Genomic DNA, 19,230 nt, shown 5'->3' with positions numbered 1-19,230 from the left:
CTCACTTGTTTTTTCAATTGAGTAATACTAGAAAACCTACATATTTATCATATTAATGTATTATCTTATGTGGCAAGTGATCCGTACGACCAACATTCAATGAGATAAATTCACTACCTGACGTGACATATACATATCACTTGCCGCATTAGATGGTACACAAATGTTGTAAAAATTAAAATATAGTCTCCATATCATTTTTTTTTATATTTGGATTCGGTTTCTAACATAACCCAAATAGCATTGCTCATGTAGCAAATAGTCTAGTTATATCGATATCATCTCGAATAATAAGCAGATGGTCATAGCCAATTTTGATATGACGTAATTTGAACGTATGTGGAATTGTTCCTTGGGTTTACGTAATATGTAGCTACAAAAGTAACATTTTATTAATTTTACTAACGTATACAATTTAAGTTATATGAAATGCAAATAATATTCCGTAACCAACGTAAATAATTATTTAAAACAATAAGGTTCGTTTGCCAAAATCAGCGGGCTCATTCAATTGTCTCAGATCCATATTACTTTTGGGCCTTTTTCATAAAATACAGGCCCGTTTTCAATAGAAATCACTTCCATTTCGACAGCCCGTTCCGAAACATATCCAAACACAAAACCCTCTTCCCATTATTTTTGGTAAAGAATTTTCCACTCTCCACTTCTCACTCCTTCCGCCTTCGATCCCGCGCTAAAAACTCTTAAACCCTAAACCCTCGACACCTCTTCTCTCTCTCTCTCTCTCTCTCTCTCTCTCTCTCTCTCTCCTCATTTCCAGAACAGCCATGTCGTCCATGGCCAACCGCGCCAATCCGCTGCTCAACAACCTCCCTCACTTCCTCACTTGGCGAGCCTTAGGGTTCCGCACCATCTGCAGCGGCCGCATGGGATTCTCGTCTCAGTCCGAGCGGCAGCCCGATCCCCAAACCCCCGTCGCCGGTACCAAGGTGCTCGAGACTTTCAGAGAAGAATTTGAAGTCGGAGATCGGTTAATTACACTAGAAACGGGAAAGATCGCTCGCTTCGCTAACGGTGCCGTTGTTTTGGGCATGGAGGAGACCAAAGTATTATCCACCGTGGCCGCCGCCAAAGGCGACGCCGTTCGCGATTTTCTGCCCCTAACTGTATGTTTCTAATTCAACTTACATTTGGGTTTTTATTTCTTTCTGTTGATTGCACAAATTATTCGGTTGTTTGAATTTCCACTGATCGTATGAACTGAGCCATGTAAAGCAGTTAGTTGTTTGATAATTTAACCATTTAATGTGATCATAATTTTTAAGATAAGTAATTAATTAATTAATTATAAATTTGTAGCTGGTTCGAAATGAAATGTCGGAACTCTGGCAGAAAAAGATATGCTTGCTAATTGTTATGGGACATAAATGTGAGCATTGTATGCTTGTTTGTTGACTATTTTGTGTGTTCTTATTGGATTTTGGTATTTTACATGTAAGGTTGATTATCAAGAGAAGCAATTTGCCCAAGGAGTAATTCCGAACACATTCATGCGAAGGGAGGGTGCGCCGAAAGAGCGTGAACTCTTATGTGGTCGTATCATTGATCGACCAATACGTCCGCTATTTCCTGCTGGGTTTTTCCATGAAGTTCAGGTATGATGTTAATCTTTGGGTTGCCTTTTTGGTTTCTGATGGATACCCATTTGTAGCAATCATGCGCTTATAGTCTTATGGCCCTGAATATTTATTTCCTGATATTCATTTATAGGTAACAGCAAGTGTTCTTTCCTCTGATGGAAAGCAAGATCCAGATGTACTGGCAGCTAATGCTACATCTGCTGCGCTTATGTTATCAGATATTCCTTGGGGTGGCCCCATTGGCATGATTCGTATAGGCAGGATTGCTGGGAAGTTTATTGTTAATCCAACTATGGACGAGGTAATGCTTAATATCCATTCTTATTTGTCTTTCTTTTGCCCATATCGTTTTTATGTTTCTAAATCCTTTTGTTTCCTCACAGATTGTGGACATCTAATTGTTACTTATTGTGTGTAAATGCAGCTTAGCTTAAGTGATCTCAACTTAGTGTATGCCTGTACGAAAGACAAAACGTTAATGATTGATGTGCAGGCTCGTGAGATCTCAGAAAAAGATCTAGAAGCAGGGTTAAGATTAGCTCATCCCGAGGTAAGTCGTGAAACCTGCAACTATTTTGTGGAGTATCTTTATTTGTGGAATTCTACTAAGCAACTGGACTGTGATATCAGGCAGTTAAATATATTGAACCTCAAATCAAACTGGCTGCTAAAAGGGGTAAGCATAAGAAGGAATATAAATTGTCAATGATGCCAGATAGAACATTGGAGAAAGTCAGTCAATTGGCAGAAGCTCCAATAGAAGCTGTTTTCACTGATCCGTCATATGGAAAGGTGCGTGCCATTTATACGTGGATATTGATATTTTCTTTTTTCTTTTTTCGGATTTCTGTCTCCTCTCTGTGTCTCTATGGTGTCTTCTTTCGGGTCTCAAATTGTGGACTACTTCAACATCCAGTTTGAACGTGGAGAGGCCTTAGAGAATATTACACAAGACGTGAGAAAAGTACTTGAAGAAGAGTGTGATGAGGAAAGCTTGAAACTTTTACCAAAGGCAGTAGATACTGTGAGGAAAAAGGTAACCATACCAAAATGAAGCTAAACAGAATCCAGCATTTTAGCAATTTTTTTATTTTATTTTATTTATGTTTGATATGATACTGACTAGGAGATATCTTTTTATCTTTTTTTATAATTCTTAGTTTTTTTTTTTAAGGATAGATTTCATTGGTGGCTACATCTTGTTTTCTCCTCTTGGTTTTCTTTCATAGTTATACATCTGCGTGCATCCTTCACCTTAGTCAAAACTTTATCTTCGAGAACCTATACATTTTCCAATGTAGTCGGTTACTACCTATACATGATAAAAGGAATATGGGCACATGGAAAATTGATTTTGGGGGTCACATTATTCTGAATTGGGGAGTTAGGTTTTCTGTTAGGAGCTGCTGGCTTCCTCTCTTTATTTCTCAGCAGTATACTTCTGGCACACAACACATTATTCATAGGCTCTTATTTTATTTTGGTTCTCACTTATTTTAAAATGTTTCATAAAAAAATTAGGTTGTTCGTAAAAGAATTATTGCGGAAGGAGTCAGACTTGATGGGAGGCGTCTTGATGAAGTTAGGCCTTTGTATTGTGAAGCTGGTAATTTGCCTATGCTGCATGGATCATCACTTTTTTCTCGTGGAGACACACAGGTCAGTATTGAATATGGATTTAGAACACTGGAGTTGGCAGTATTTAAAACTTTTGCTTCAACTCATGGTACATATCTGGTGTCATAAACAGGTTCTTTGTACTGTAACACTTGGGGCGCCTGGTGATGCTCAACGATTGGATTCTCTGGTTGGGCCTCCAACAAAACGTTTCATGCTTCACTACAGCTTTCCCCCTTTCTGTATTAATGAAGTTGGTAAACGAGGTGGCTTGAATAGGCGTGAAGTTGGTCATGGTAATCATTGCCTACTCTTTAAATAGGACACATTAAAATTAGTGAAATATGATTTTATATGTTCACATAGATAAGTGGCTATGGTTTGTCTGGGATCATGAATGTGAGATAACATCATCCTTTCTTAAATTTTGAACTTGATTTATATTTTTTATATCTAGTCCCAGTATCTAAAGCTCAAAGTTTAAGCTTGATATGTAAACATGTTAATAATTATAACAATTTGTAGTGGGTTTTAAATGAATTGTAGGGACTCTGGCAGAAAAAGCTCTTCTTGCTGTATTACCTCCAGAAGATGATTTTCCATATACTGTTCGTATCAATTCTGAAGTAATGGCCTCTGACGGTTCAACATCAATGGCAACTGTCTGTGGAGGTATGCTTTTGAGTTTACTTTTCTATCAGCTATCATCAAACTAGTTTTCGTTACAGTTATATCCTTGCAAACTAGTTTTTTTGTACATTTTCTGGTGCTAAATAATTGACGTGATAGAAAATGATATTTTCGTCAAGTTTCAGGTTCATTTTGTGTATATGAACACCATAAGTCTCTTTCTTTAACCTTCAAAATTATGCATGATCCTGAATATAGTATCGGCATAGCTCTAAGTTATCATATGTTCTGTAGGCAGTATGGCTCTGATGGATGCTGGCATTCCATTGCGTGAACATGTAGCTGGTGTCTCGGTGGGTCTTGTTAGTGAAGTTGATCAATCAACTGGCTCAATAAAGGATTACCGTATATTGACTGATATTCTGGTGAGAGTTTTACTTGGCTTTATGTTGAGTTTTGCCTGTTGCATGGTGATCTTATGAAAATGCTCAATGGTTTCCTTTATTCTCGAAATGAATACATCTTTAAACCCCTAACGCAAACCTTCTCTTTGTCATCTTCTTTCTAAATTATGCATGTATTTTTATTTTATTTTTTTGCTTATTTTCTTCATTGTCCTTTAATTTGAACATTTTATAGCTACTACTTGTGGTTATGAGATTCCAGATTTTACGAAATGTACCAATATATTTATAAATTATTTACATTATTAGTCGTCTTAGAAAGATAATTTTTTCAGGGCCTGGAAGATCATTTGGGGGACATGGACTTTAAAATTGCTGGCACACAAAATGGAGTTACAGCAATTCAGTTGGATATAAAACCCGCTGGAATTCCTTTAGATATTGTCTGTGAAAGCTTAGAACCTGCACGCAAAGGTCGCATTCAAATTCTTGACCACATGGAGAGAGAGATCAGTACGCCACGCACTCAGGATGATAGAAATTCTCCTCGATTAGGTTGAGTTTTCAATTTATGTATTTTTGTCTTCTGTTTTTAATGAGTTGACATCACTTGGGCAATAATATATATGTGTATATTGAGCTTCCAAGTCTAAAATTGATGGTGCAGTTACCTTGAAGTACAGTAATGATGCACTTCGTCGCTTGCTTGGGCCTCTCGGTGCTCTAAAAAGAAAAATTGAAGATGAAACTGGTCCGTTTATTTTTTCTTTCCTTATCAACAAAGAACAACAACGATGTTCTGCACTTCTTTGTACAAAATGTTGTTTATTTAGAACTATATTTATTCTGTCTCTGATTGATACTTCTGTCAATCTCACTGCAGGTGCACGGATGTCTGTAAGTGATGGAACACTGACCATAGTTGCTAAGAATCAGTCTATAATGGAGAAAGTACTAGAAAAGGTATTTCTGCCACTCAATTCGCTGTTATATTTCTTGAGTTGATTATAATGTTGTTTTTCTATGCCTGGAATGGAAGCCTTATATATCTGATGGATCTTTGTTTATTCTGTCCTTCAGGTTGATTTTATACTTGGGCGTGAGATCGAAATTGGTGGGATCTATAAGGGAAGGGTAACTTCAATCAAGGAATATGGTGCATTTGTGGAGTTTAATGGTGGTCAGCAAGGCCTTCTGCACATTTCTGAGTTGTCGCATGCACCAGTATGTACAACAAATGCATTTTCCTTTAGAATACCAATTCCTCCCTGCGCCCGCTCTATATAAAATGTTTATGGAACAACTTTATACATATCACTGGAGATATCTAACCTCTCTTCTGTGATCGATATCTTTCTGACAGTTATAGCATTCCCTTTATCAGGTATCTCGGGTTTCAGATGTGGTAGCTGTTGGAGAACAGCTTTCCTTGATGTGCATAGGTCAGGATGTTCGCGGTAACATTAAACTATCCCTTAAAGCTACTTTTGCTCGATCTGGATCCAAGACAAATAATGCGGTTGAGGAATCCATTTCATCAACCCAAGAAGAACCTATTTGGGCAGCAGCTGGAGACCTTTCGTCTAATGGACAAGAAAAGCAGAGCTCGTCATCTGAGGAATTGCCAGCAAACAAATGTGAAGTTGGCGGGATAAATTCATCTGCTTCCTCTACTCCGATTCTAATTCGAAGTGCTGCAGAGTGCGATGAGGTGGAAAAAGCTGCTGGTTTGGTTCAGAACTCTGATACTACTAAGTCAAAAACTAGTAATGTGAAGACGTCAAAGTCTTTCTCACAGAAGGGGGGAGATAAGGAAGCTGAAGTTGGAGGCTCTGTAACTGAAAAAAGTCTGAAGATAGGAACAAAAGTGACTGCCAAGGTTTATCAGATCCGTACAGGAGGGTTGGTGCTTGACCTCGGTGGGGGACTTCGAGGAATGTATCGGTTTGAGGTACGTCTCGGCTTGTTTTTTATACATGACCATGAACTCAACCAAAAGAATGACTCCTTTTAATTTGTAAGCCCTGTATTCCCTAACACTGTTCTGTCATGCAGACAAATGGTAGGACGGACTTTGAAGTCAATGACGAGCTGCGAGTTGAATGTGTTAGTTTTTCAGTCAAGGGGATTCCAGTAATGTCTCCGGTGGATGATGAAGAGTAGCATTTAACAGGCCGTTAATTTTTTGACAATTTTGTCACGTTGATGACTCGTGGTAAATCATTTTGAGGTAGGTAATTCTGGTCTCAGTGGCGGGAGCTCACGCAGGTTTCATATAATCCGGTTGGAAGATTTTGTTACTTTCGAGTATCATATCTGGAAACGCCAGTGGCGGTAGCTGGGTTTCCGATCAGTCTCCGCCAAGCTTTTGAACTTATTGCCACATTTTTTGTTGCTTACACTTTCCTGCTCTAGGTTTATTTTTTCACTTATAGTGCCTCTACGGTTCGATGATGTGAGATGAAATTTGGGCCAGAACATGTAACTGTAGATTTGGGCCAAGCCCTGTATTCTGAAGCTTCAACGTGCCAAAGTGGATGGGCTGGCATGGTCCAACAAGGCTTCTCTAAAGGGGAGTGGGCTTTGCCTTATAATGGGCTAGTAATAATGTGATTCAATCAATTGTTTGTTAAATATTATTTTCTCTATTCTTAATATAAATTCAATAGACACCGATTTTATATGTGGATTCATCTACTTTAATTGATTTTATGAGGGGTTTCTTCTGGCATAATCTAAGATTATTTATTTACTTCAAATATTTGACTTTTCTTTTGTCAAATTACGCATATAAATACATTTAAAATGTGTAAGTCACGCGTAGCATGTCGTGATTTAAAAAATATCTTCTGCACGCGCGTGCATGAAGGCTAGTGAATCATAAACTAAACACAATAGTTTGGTTGTAGTTAGACGCGCGTGAGTGCTTGGTGAATCAAGAAACTTCATGGATTTGGGATACCCAACAATCAACACGCATACAATATAAGTTAAAAATGAAGACTATCGTATCAGTTGGTTATACCAAAAGATTTTTTGGCATCCGGAGGATTATTCTTCCATAGAAATTTCAAAAGATGAGAAAGTTGAACTAATCAAATTTCAACAAGTTTGAAAAATTAACCATTTATATGTACAAGGATCTTGATTGATGTGTTACATTGATTTGAAAAATGGTCTTGAAGTTATGGAGTGAGACATTCATTTAAAATTAACAAAAAATGTAATAATTAGAAAAATGGTTGTCTAAATGGTGGGGTATTGATTGACACATGACCTAAAATAGAGGAAAAATCGTACAGTACCAGAAATGTTTCGTTAAGACTTCCTAAAATTTTAAGTGTAACTTCTGGACTCTAACAATCAACTTCTAGGGTATGTTGCGGTGACGGATTTTCAAGACTCAAGAGATTGATGTTGTTTAACATTATAAGGAAGTATGTAAACATTGAGGGATTTTTCAGCGTACTTGCAAGATGGGGTGGTACATCATATGTAATACAAGTAGAGGGATTTCTTATAAAGTGTTCTTTCACTAATATAATGACATAAAACGTATATGTCTTTTTTGAGCACACTGAAAAATTTGTTGTAAACACTGGCCTTCGAATTTAATGAAATTTTCTATCGTTTGACGTAACGTGGGAGATGATATTTTATTGACAGCATAAAATCTTTGAAAGTCGGTGTTTTACTAACAGCTACGTGAGGGATGGTGTTTTACTAACAGCACAAAATCTTTGGAAGTCTGTTGAAATCCCACCAAATTAAGAGACGTTTCTTGTCACTGAATTAAACCTGATCCTGATCTGAATTGTGATTTTGAATCATAAAGCCTGAAAACGATGTGATAGAGAGAACCAATTTATAAATGTTTTTTTTTTTTGGAGGGTACCAATGTCATTTGACAAAGCTATTGCCTAGTGTAAATTTGCAATGATGAACGGAGTCATTTTTTTTGTCCCTTCTTCGGCGGTTTTTTTATTGTAATTATGCAAAACGAGGGTGCTAAAAATGTCAAATGGTTCAAGACTTTTGTACGCTAACTTTTTAAGCCATACATATGATTAGTAACAATTCCCTTTCCTAAGACGGCTGGATACCACATGATCATTTAGTCCAATATCTTAGGCCATCTCCACTTGGGGAGGCGAAATGTCCAAAAGTTGATAAATTGTCATATTTGTCAAGTGTAGCCTCCTTTTAGTTCCTTTTGGAAATTCATCTTTTCGATTGTAATAATTGATTTAAATTTAATGATTAGAGTTGAAAACAATCAATAGTAGTTTAACCTAATTAACTAATAAATTTAAAATATAAACTTAAAACTAATAAATTGTTGAAAGGGCTATGTTTAGCTCATATGGTTGGAGATGGTATATGAGTGACCTGACACTATTACTTTAAAAATAATTTTTTGTAAGGTTATAATTTTGATAGGACTATGTTTAGTCTTTTCAATTGGATGTGACCTTAGTGGATAAGGTATTGGGTTTCTGCTCATGCCTCACGTATTCAAAACTCCCTCTCTTCTATATTATTGCAATAGTTTTGGACCATTCTTCATTCCCTTACTAATAAATTTGGTGTATTCGTCACTTTATTTTTATTTTATTCAAAGAGATATTGAGTTTAAATCTCATGGGTTGCAGTTTATAACTAAAAACAAAATAATTTCCACATATTGTCAAGATTCTCTAAAAAAAAAACTCAGTAATGTTTAGATTTGAATTTGTAAATGACAGATTCAATACTATTTTTTTTCCACTCATATAAATATACTACTTTCAAAAGCCACTTTTGTCCTTTTATTTATTTTTTATTTGAAAACAGGTAATATATAGGTTGGCAACCCAAAAATTGTCTTGTAAAGGAAATAAATATTCAAGCTTTGATGATTCTACCGATATCTGCGGTTATCAATCCACGTGCATAGAGTCAACAACATAATTAAATTTCAAAAACAAAATATATAATAATAACACGAGTAAATTGATAACACTGATGTCGTTGAAAAACTATATGGTAGTCGCATAAGTCCAACACGACCTTTATGTGAAAAGAAAATTCAAATCAAACTCAAAGTGAAAAGGAGTTGGTATAATTCCAAAAACAAGCACAATCTCTATTACTAAATTCCACAATTGGGATGATTACATTTTTTATACACGTTTCTCAAAAGTTGTTGAATTCTCAAGTCCAGCCGTAAAAGACCTTTCTGCGTTCATACATGATTATAAAAAAAACTAATGAAATACCTTAAAAACTAATAAAAAAACTAAGAATTGATTTTTTAGTGTAAAAATGTGATTTTTCGTTAAAATAAACAGTACCGAGAACTTTTTGTTGAAACTCCCATGATTATATGCTTCAATGTCCATCTTTGTCCATCTACCAAAAGGACCATGACCATCCTTTCTGATATGGAATGTAAATTACAAGGTCATGACAGCGTGCTCGTCTTTTTACAGGTAAATGTTTTTATTTTTAACATCTTTTTTGTTCATTTTGTGCTTTTCTAATTGTTTATTTTCATTTGTTTGTTTAATTCAAAACTGTTACAAAAGAGGGTGTGGGGAGTGAAAATTACTACCCTATTTATATTTGAGCCAAATCTTCATCTGTGTATTGGAATAATGTCTGTGTATTGGAATAATTTTCTTTAGGGTGAATTTGTAACACTATTTTTTTTATACAACGTTTGACATAAGTTTTTTTGAGGTTCACTCCATAATATATTTCAACGATCTAAACTATCTAACTTTTAGGTCTTCTCTAAAAGATCATGTTTACCAATAAAATCACTAAAATCTGAAATCATTTGACCGTTGAAGTATTCGTTCATTTTCTTCACTACAAATGAATGTTTTAATGGTTTTGGATTTGTCTATTTAAAAAAATGATCTATGATGATGTTTTAAAAGAGAAACGATTCAGATCGTTGAGATATATTATGACTGAGAATAAAAAAAATGTGTGTAAAAAATTATGTAAAAAAAAATTGTGCCACAATCCACCCTTATTTTCTTTTTCTTTTTTTTTTTTTTTGTCAAGGGGAAGATGTTATTCCAACCAAACACACAGATACACAAACTTACAAACAGACATAGGCCCAACAACACCTACAAACAACCAAAAAGGCCTAAATAGAAAGAAAAAAACAACAAAAACAGAAAATGAGCCCAAAACGAAAGAACATCCGAGAAGCAACCACTGCATTCTCTATTGTTGATCCGAGGACCTTCCAGCCAGCTGATTCTCCGACCACCGCCGATCATCTCCTTCTCTGACGCTTCATGTGCACAGCCATAAGCAAGGGGTAATTGGCATCCAAGCGAAAGAAGCCAATCACCAGTTTGATGCTTAGAAAAATTCCCCAGCAACACAGCCGAAAACAGCAGACACAAAGGTGAACGTGGTGGTGTTGAAAACACCATTGCCAGTGAAAGCGCTGGAACTCTACACACGAACTCCACAAAGGACATGGCTGAAAATTGAAGCAAGAAAAAACCAGGAAAATGAATACCCACGGAGTTGGAGGAATTAGATAGACCGAATTGAAAATCGGGATAACCAACAATAGATGTAGGGAGAAAAGAAGGAAAAAATAGAGAAAATGACACAACAACCAACCCTAGCCTAAGCTAGAGCCGGTGCCATCGGAGATGCTGGAAATTGAAAGTCTCACATAAGCTCTCTCACTTTGAACAGAAAGAACTCTCACACCGAAGAGAAAGAAGAAAGTTTTTACCCTTCTTTTCTTTATGTAGCAAACACGTATGTGTAAATTAAAATTCGTAATCTAACAACTAAAATATTAAACATAATTTACATTTTAAATAAGTAAACATGCATTTTAAATACAATTTTACCCCATGAAAAAAAACAAGCCGCACCTTTTGGCTTTTACTCAAAGAAAGAATTTAGGCACCCAACAAACCCGGAGCACACGTGGCAATAATTATGACCGACCCGTAAAATAATACAGATGCAAGTCCAACAAATGGCCCCACCAAAGACGGTGCCTCCTCCGCAAAAGCTTTCAGTCTTTCAGACGAACACATCAAAATAAATTTGGTTTATTTATTTTATTAATATTTTGGACCCAAAAGTTGTAGCCCACGTGGCACTGGTGGGTGGGAGCGGCAGCCTCCATGCCTGCAACTACCGCCCTGGTCCAGCATTGAAAAGGAGGAGAGATTTTTATCGGCACAAAAGATGGTACGTTACATGTTATTATATGAATAATGAGATATGTGTGTTAAAAATTTAATAATTTAAAAAATAAAATTTTTCACTATTTACATAAAAACAAATGATGTACCACTTGTATTCTCGTCGCAATAAAAAATTTCTCAAAAAAAAGGAAGAAAAGTAAGATCTTATCCACTCACTTTCTTCCAGTAGTTACACCTCTTTATTTATTTATTGTACCCAACAAGTCTTACTCTCTCTCTCTCTCTCTCTCTCTAATGCAATCTTACGCTCTGCATCTTCCGATTCCGCATTGTTCTTCGAAGTTGGTCTTGTGAAATTCGACATATTTATCGTTAAATAAGTTTTGTTGCTGATAATTTGGCTCGTTTGAGTTCATCTACCAAGCTCCTCCGTCTTGTTGGCGGTGTTTGGTTGGTGATTTTTGTCACCAAAACGAGTCATGTGTACCAAAATCTTGACATGGGTCTTCTTCCTCCTCTCCATATTCTCCTCCGCCGTCTCCGATCCCAGAACGACCCAAGCTGACCTCTACTGCGGCAGCCGGAAACCGGGGCAGAACCCGAGCTTTATCCCAACTTTCGTCAAAGAAATGGAGAGTCTTTCTCAGCAGATATCGACCCACCGTTGGGGCACCCACTTTGTTAATTCCACGACACCCATGTACGGCCTGGCCCAATGCTTCAATGACCTCTCCCACACCGATTGCCTCCTCTGCTATGCCGCCAGCCGCACCAAAATCCCCCGCTGCCTCCCCTCCCTCTCCGCCACCATTTTTCTCGACGGGTGCTTCCTCCGTTACGATTCCTACAGATTTTACCGCCAATCCACCGACCCTTCTCGCGACACCGTGGTCTGCGGCCCGTCGAAACAGGACAAAATCGAAAAGGAGGAGTTTGGGAGGAATGTTGGGTTTGCGATCGGGAATGCGACGGCGGCGGCGGCGGGAAATGGCGGGTTTGGAGTGGCGGAGGTGAAGGGGTCGGTGTTTGCTCTGGCGCAGTGCTGGAAGACTGTGGGGAGTGCTGGGTGTCAAAGTTGCCTGGAGAAGGGAATTAAAGCGGCGATGGGGTGTGCACCCAGCAAGGAAGGGAGGGCTTTGAATGCTGGGTGTTACCTGAGATATTCGACTGAGAAATTTTATAACGATGCCGGAGGAGCAGAGCACGTTGCAGATCAAGGCCATGGTAATTATAGTTAAAGTTTTTATTTTTATTTATTTTAGTTTAAAGGGTTTTTTATTTCATGGGTTTGTGAATTAATTAAATATACTTGAGCTTTTTGATTGGAATTTTTTATTTTCATAAGTAAGGACTAAATAATTCCGCAATCCATAAGAACTTTTAACTTTTTCTGTTAAACGTAAATGCTTTTGGTACGGTTGTGTGAAAGCGTTTTTGACCTTCCTAAGCAATTTTAAAGGAAGTGTTATTTTCTCGCTTCTTTAGAAATTGAACCTCACTTTCTATTTTCTCACATTTTCTGGGAGACCAAACAGAATTTAAAAGATTAAACATTTTCAACTGACCTGTTATTTTATTATATTTTAATTTTATAATCCAATTGTCTTAAATTTCAATTTTCCATTTTTGTATTTGCAGGGCTGTCAGTAAGCAGAGGAATCATCATAGCAGTAATTCTGGCAGCAGCTGCCTTCCTGCTGCTCTCTCTCTCTGCTGCTTATGCAGGCTACGCAAAATTGGCAAGGATTAAACAAGGTACAATTTGGCGGGAGTTGAATTAACGATACAAACGATATTCTCTTCAAATTAATATTTAAGACGGGAGTTGAAAATTCAAACTCGGGTGCATAAAGGAACCGGATCTGCACTAGTCAATGCGGCTACGGCCACGTCTGCATATTTAGATTTAGATCTTAAGTTATGAGAATTACATACCAGATGTTTTAACATATGCCATTATTTATCCAGAGCGCAGCAATGCAGGCCTGGCTGCAACAAGCATCAACAAGTACTCTAGCTTGAAGTTCAAGTACGAAACGCTCGAAAAGGCCACTGATTATTTCGACTCCTCGAGAAAAATCGGGCAAGGGGGAGGCGGTTCTGTGTTCAAGGGGACGCTTCCGAATGGTGAAACAGTAGCTGTTAAAAGATTGATCTACAATACGAGGCAATGGGTCGATGAGTTCTTCAACGAGGTGAATTTGATCAGCGGAATCCAGCACAAACACCTCGTGAAGCTTTTGGGTTGCAGCATCGAAGGCCCCGAGAGCCTGCTGGTTTATGAGTACGTGCCTAACAGGAGCCTCGATCACTTCCTTTTCGGTAATTGTCATCTCTCTAGCTACATGATTTTTCTTCAATAGAACAAAGGAAGTCGAAAAATGTAGTTTGTGTAGCATTACTTGCGAGTCAAGTCAGAAAATGTGATTCGTCTAATTTATGCAGATAAGAACAAGGTGCAGATTCTGAACTGGAACGAGCGGTTTGATATTATTGTTGGAACAGCTGAAGGGCTTGCCTATCTTCACGAAGGATCCGCAGTAAGAATAATTCACAGGGACATAAAAAGCAGCAATGTTCTTCTAGATGAGAATCTCAGCCCGAAGATTGCAGACTTTGGCCTCGCTCGATGTTTTGCTTCCGAGCAGTCTCATATTAGTACCGGCATTGCTGGAACATTGTAAGTTTTTAGCACTTGATGAGAATTTGCAAATTCAGAACATTTTAGTACTCGAGTTACTGCAAGTCTTCCTGCCTTAAGGAGTAGAATGTGTTCCCAATTCTTAAAATTGTATCCAATTCTTTATCTCGTATCATGTTACAGTGGTTATATGGCGCCAGAATATCTTACTCAAGGGCAACTTACGGAGAAAGCAGATGTTTACAGCTTTGGAGTTCTAGTTCTTGAGATTGTGTCTGGCCAGAGGAACAACACCTTCAGATCGGAATCTGACCCAGATTCACTTTTACACAGGGTAAGTTTTGAACCATTTGAATTTTGAACCAAAGATCTCACCAGGTCTTCTTTCCGTCAGACAAAGATTGTTTAAAACTTTCATTTGATCTCAGGTTTGGAAACTCTACAGATCGAACGAACTAGCCAAAGTCGTTGATCCCTGCTTGGGAGAAGATTTTCCTGCAGGAGATGCTTCCAATGTCCTTCGCATCGGACTTCTTTGCACGCAGGCTTCGGTTGCTCTGAGACCATCCATGGCCGAAGTGGTCGAAATGCTAACCGATAGAGAAATTATGGCAGCAGTTCCGAGCCCAAAGCAGCCTCCTTTCCTGAACTCTACAACCCTAGAGCCAGTTAGCACTAGATTTAGATTGTACAGCGCAAACAGCTCCGTGTCAAATGCTCTAACAAAACCTGAAGCCTCCTACACCTCCACGGAGTCCTCTGGCACGCCAAGCTCGGATGGGAATTCAAGAACTCAAGAACTTTCGCAGAAGAAGTAATTTCCAAATTTCAAACCTGAGTACCCATTTTTCGTCACCAGCTTACTCCACAGCAACTTGTTCAGCTGATCTCTCTTGATCTGAATCGTGGAAGTCGCGTCAAATTGATAGACTAATCACGTGATGAGCGATGTAGAGAGACGAGATTGCCCGGTGACTTATAAGATTCTCCGGCAAGCCTGTTACGGCTAACTTTGGCAATGCAGATTGCGGCATGGTGTATTAGGCTGTGCATTCCTTCTTTAATTTCTAGCATTTTTCTGCCATGTAAGTTTGACAACGCCGATTGAAATCGCAGATATTCCGAATTTCGGATGCTACATTTTTGTTGTGACGAATGGACGATCCTCTCTGATGGGGGCGGACGTCAACATTTGTCTCACATCGAAAAGTAAACAAACACATATAACCCGATTAACCAAAAATATTACTCCTTAATTAGTTAGTAAATTAATACAGCGTCAGCCTACTTAGGCAAGGCTAGAACAGTTAAAAACAAAATAGAGCTTAACAATTAAAACAGTCTCTCCTATCGATCTGAGCGTAATTAGTAATTAACATGGTAATTAACAAACAAATAGATTAGAGCTTAATTAGTCACCAACATCTGCAACAACGGTGCTGATTTCACCTCGATCAAGCAAGTAGATCATAAAACTCTGGTCCTCCGCTGGTTATTCCCGTGGATCTTTTACCAAAGACATCCAACGGCCAGCCCAAGTCCTACCCCACATACTTTCTCCTTCACTGTACTTGGTAATGTCCGTCTAAATTCTGAATCGAGCTGTGTTGGCCGACACCAGGAATGTGACGAAGCCACAAAATGTGGTGATGTGTAAAATGTGAATAAATTTAAACCTGAAAATGACTAAATACAAAAGTGCGCATGTGAACGGAATTGAACTCATTTCACACGTGATGTTAGAATATACGTAAAGTATAGTAAAAGTAGAATAAGACTTATACCATTGGAAATAATCTCCTATATCACTTTTTGTTAGAAATCTTCATCAACACAAGAACTCTGTCACTAATTCTTGTAAGAGCGAAAAATAAGGGTAAGTGAACTTAAAACTAAAGTTTTAATAAAATTTTTTGAAAAACGCACAATCTCTCGCCGTAAAATAAGTATAGTTTATAAAGGATCTGGCGAGGATCCTTTTCTTGGGATCCAGGTCATTTATCGAATATCGTACGGTCAGAAATCATTTGAAATTTAAAATTTAAAATTAAATATAAATAGTACCTAACGAAAATTAATTGTACGATATACGATGAACGGTTTATATCACAGAATCTTCTTAATTCCTGTAAAAAGGATCCGACAATGATCTTTTTCCGTTTCCAAATATATACATAGACACCTTAATTTATTGGACGTAGACAGATAGATGAACAATGGGGAGGGAGAATGAAATTAAAGAGGACAAAGAAAGTACCTAGATTTGGCCAAGAGAGCATTGGAGGTGCAGGGTAATGCAATCAACGGTCCCGATATGATGAGTCTTAGTCTGATGCATTCAGCAGGGGATCCTAACCTTTATGGACTCCTACGTCAAGCACGTGATTCGGGTTTCAGAATTGCGCCACGTCGTTGCCATGTGTGGAACCACGTCGTCAGCCGTGACATAGCAAGTCCACGTCGTCATTTTTATAATATTAAACTTAACAACTCAAATTAACGCTCTTGATTGCTTGAGCTTTGTCGTTAGTTGGTGACATAACAAGTTGACACGTCGTCATTTCATACTTTTTATGTGGACTTATGGAGAATCATTACGGGGTTGTTTGGCGATGAAGATGAATTCTATTCACGTATGGCATACGTCACATTTTGTATTCAGTTTTTAACATTGATAAATGATAATAGTCACGAAAAATTGAAATATTTCTGTAAATTTTCTTAATCCATAAAAATAAACTGAATTTGTATAAAAAATATTGATTGACGGATAATCGAACTTGACACTTTGAGCTCAGTCGTCAATTCGTGACAATTTCTTTTGTATTTCTATGTTGACTTGTTGAGAAGGATAATCGAACCTTATACCTCAATGAGTGAGATGTAGGCCTGGTAAACTGGTATTGTCGTGTTTGTATTATTTTCATGTCATGCATATTATTTTAACGAATCGTGTTAAACCTATTATCTTAATGATACTTAACAAAAGAAGTAGCCCTGATAACAACCAGATTCGTTAAAGGATCTTATCTTTTTCGTGTATGCTTAACGGGTGCAAGAAATTATCATGTCAAATGTCTAGTTCTCGCAAATAATATCTTATTAGGTTCTTAACAAGTAACCTGATAACGATTCAATTTCAACTCGTTGATGGGTTCTCACCGATAATGCGATAAAGACACAACTCGATAAGAGGTTTATCCCAAATCTGTTATTTTGTATCATTTTAAGACGAATTCACGAGTCATTCAGAAAATTACCAGGCTAGTGAGTAGCCAAATCAACACAACAATCAAATAAGTGAAATGAAACCTTGTGAAAACTACAGGGACGAAAAACCTTGTGTCCTACATTGAATTAATAGCAAACTGATAACTTGCATTTTAAAAAAATTAAGAAAAAAAATGACAATTCCAAAACTAAAGATTAATACATTAGCTAATTAATCAAGGGACTAATCAAGATTAACAAACCACAATCACAAATTCACAATGGCATGGCCTAATGCTAATGGTGTTCTTCCTTGGGAACAGAGAACCTGCAAAGCGGGCAGGACGCTCGCCGGCACAGCCACGCTTCGATACAAGGCGAGTGAAACCTGTGCTTACAAGGCATTTCTCTGGCTTCACCGCCGATCTCCAAGTCCCCCATGCAGATGGCGCAGTCGGCGCCGACCTCCGTGACCGTCACTCTCGGCATGGCGTCTATGGACGCCTTGGATGCCGCCACCGCAGCAGACGACGGCTGACGAAAACGATTGCCAATGTTATGGTTGAAATAATTGAAATTGGCATGGATGAGATTGTCGTCTCTTGCTTCTAAATAGCGCCTTATGTGCCGTCGTGCTACCTCCATCTGCAAACGACGGAGATGAAGTGGGATCTCGAGGAGATCATCAAGGTGGTGGGAAGAGCTTGATCGGGGCATGCCTACCATTGGATCGAACGGTGCTTCCTCGTCACCGTCGCTCATCGTCTCTGAGACTGACTCCGAATCCCGATGCTTTTAGTAAAACTGCTTTTGCTTAAGTTGCTGGCTGTGCTGGTGGTCGTTGCTTAATGCTTAAGGGAAAAATAAGACATATGTTTGGCTACTCAACGCGAACTTCTATTCAAATCTCTTAGCATTTGAATCACAGAATTTTGTGTTTATAATCACAATCGTTCATTTATTTTTATACAATTCAAATGATTAAACGATCTTAGTTTTAATTGATTGTCTTTGTACAATGATATATAATATGGAATGTTCATATCATTAATACGAATTGACAACGAATAGTTTTGAGTTATAACTCCTATTTTTTCTTTGAGTAGGCATTTTTGCTCACCATTCTCAAATAGTGGTAATGCTGACGACCGTACCAATCACTATTAAATGAATTTGAATTTTGAAATTTATGTTTATCCACTACACGAATTTTGAAATTCAACTCATCTAATGACGATAAATAAGATGATGAGCATACATCATAATTTATGATGATACTCTCCTTAAAAAATAAAGAGCAATAAGTTCGTGGTGATTTCCACAACAGGGCCTTGTGTTCTAATGCATGCATCCCAAATGGATGTCCACACTCCACACCATTGGGATTAATTTGCGCATTTTTTTTTTTTTTCTCTTTCGGAATTTTGTTTTCCTTCTTAAAAGAAGGAAAAATATTTCCATAAAAAACGAAGAAGATAAAAAATACCCAGAAAATAGTAATAACAACCTACAGTTACAGACTTGAACGTATCTAAATTGGATGGCATATTTCGTGCATTTAAGTCTTTTTTGGTACGCCACACTGACTTTTTTGTCAGATACTACTAATTGTAGGACTTGGATCGTAGCCGGATCCCCTCTCTTGGGATCTTATAAATCAACGAACACGGATTGTTGATAAAAAATCATGCAGTCTCAATTAAATGCATTTTATATTTTAAAAAGTAAAGCACTATCGTTTTGCTTGAAAATAATAAAAAAGGAAAAAATTGTGGCCACATGATTTTTTATCAAAGGTCTGTGTTCGTTGATCCCTAGGATTCTCAGGGAGGGGATCCGGCGAGGATCCAAATCCCTAATTATATTGTCAAGTGGTCGGTGCTTGGTAGATTAATATGCATTTTATTGTTTATTGTGTATTATAATGTCCGAAATAAAAAATTTCAAAT

The 19,230-nt window shown here is 37.6% G+C and overlaps 3 protein-coding genes across 4 annotated transcripts; 2 read left to right on the top strand and 1 right to left on the bottom strand.

The window, feature by feature from the left end:
- Positions 1-736: 736 nt before the first annotated feature.
- On the top strand, positions 737-6,935 carry LOC103965829 (polyribonucleotide nucleotidyltransferase 2, mitochondrial). The gene is made up of 16 exons (XM_018652025.2): positions 737-1,127; positions 1,461-1,616; positions 1,732-1,902; positions 2,026-2,151; positions 2,232-2,393; positions 2,518-2,637; positions 3,123-3,260; positions 3,352-3,514; positions 3,765-3,890; positions 4,143-4,273; positions 4,588-4,807; positions 4,920-5,003; positions 5,136-5,215; positions 5,333-5,476; positions 5,637-6,203; positions 6,308-6,935. The coding sequence occupies exons 1-16, from the start codon at positions 789-791 to the stop codon at positions 6,413-6,415; spliced, it is 2,835 nt and encodes a 944-aa protein (XP_018507541.2). The 5' UTR covers positions 737-788; the 3' UTR covers positions 6,416-6,935.
- A 4,767-nt stretch (positions 6,936-11,702) lies between these two features.
- Positions 11,703-15,209, top strand: LOC103965828 (cysteine-rich receptor-like protein kinase 42). 2 transcript variants are annotated; one of them, XM_048578880.1, is made up of 6 exons: positions 11,703-12,654; positions 13,069-13,185; positions 13,399-13,752; positions 13,876-14,110; positions 14,255-14,405; positions 14,517-14,680. In XM_048578880.1, exons 1-6 carry the CDS (start codon positions 11,910-11,912, stop codon positions 14,541-14,543), a joined length of 1,629 nt encoding a protein of 542 aa, XP_048434837.1. In that variant the 5' UTR covers positions 11,703-11,909; the 3' UTR covers positions 14,544-14,680. The 2 variants fall into 2 exon arrangements, with proteins under 2 accessions (XP_048434837.1, XP_009377193.2); XM_009378918.3 differs by having other exon boundaries at positions 11,704-12,654; positions 14,500-15,209.
- Positions 15,210-17,400: 2,191 nt separating this feature from the next.
- LOC103965827 (E3 ubiquitin-protein ligase RING1-like) lies at positions 17,401-18,137 on the bottom strand. Its single transcript, XM_048578657.1, has one exon. The coding sequence runs from the start codon at positions 18,041-18,043 to the stop codon at positions 17,579-17,581; it is 465 nt and encodes a 154-aa protein (XP_048434614.1). The 5' UTR covers positions 18,044-18,137; the 3' UTR covers positions 17,401-17,578.
- Between the last annotated feature and the right edge of the window lie 1,093 nt (positions 18,138-19,230).

This window comes from the organism of the source record quoted next, unplaced genomic scaffold, assembly GCF_019419815.1.
Source record: "Pyrus x bretschneideri cultivar Hongxiangsu unplaced genomic scaffold, Pyrus_bretschneideri_v1 Contig13, whole genome shotgun sequence".
In the NCBI taxonomy this organism is placed as follows: domain Eukaryota; kingdom Viridiplantae; phylum Streptophyta; class Magnoliopsida; order Rosales; family Rosaceae; genus Pyrus; species Pyrus x bretschneideri.
Note: the sequence above shows the minus strand (reverse complement) of the source record. Positions and strands in the feature narration are given on the sequence as shown.

Bases quoted from the DNA above. Each gene is read 5' to 3' on its own strand.
- LOC103965829 (XM_018652025.2), top strand. From the start codon at position 789: ATGTCGTCCATGGCCAACCGCGCCAATCCGCTGCTCAACAACCTCCCT. The intron at 2,152-2,231 runs GTAAGTCGTGAA...CTGTGATATCAG, and splicing joins TAAGATTAGCTCATCCCGAG to GCAGTTAAATATATTGAACC. The intron at 3,515-3,764 runs GTAATCATTGCC...AATGAATTGTAG, and splicing joins TAGGCGTGAAGTTGGTCATG to GGACTCTGGCAGAAAAAGCT.
- LOC103965828 (XM_009378918.3), top strand. From the start codon at position 11,910: ATGTGTACCAAAATCTTGACATGGGTCTTCTTCCTCCTCTCCATATTC. The intron at 12,655-13,068 runs GTAATTATAGTT...TTGTATTTGCAG, and splicing joins CGTTGCAGATCAAGGCCATG to GGCTGTCAGTAAGCAGAGGA. The intron at 13,753-13,875 runs GTAATTGTCATC...TAATTTATGCAG, and splicing joins CCTCGATCACTTCCTTTTCG to ATAAGAACAAGGTGCAGATT.
- LOC103965827 (XM_048578657.1), bottom strand. From the start codon at position 18,043: ATGAGCGACGGTGACGAGGAAGCACCGTTCGATCCAATGGTAGGCATG.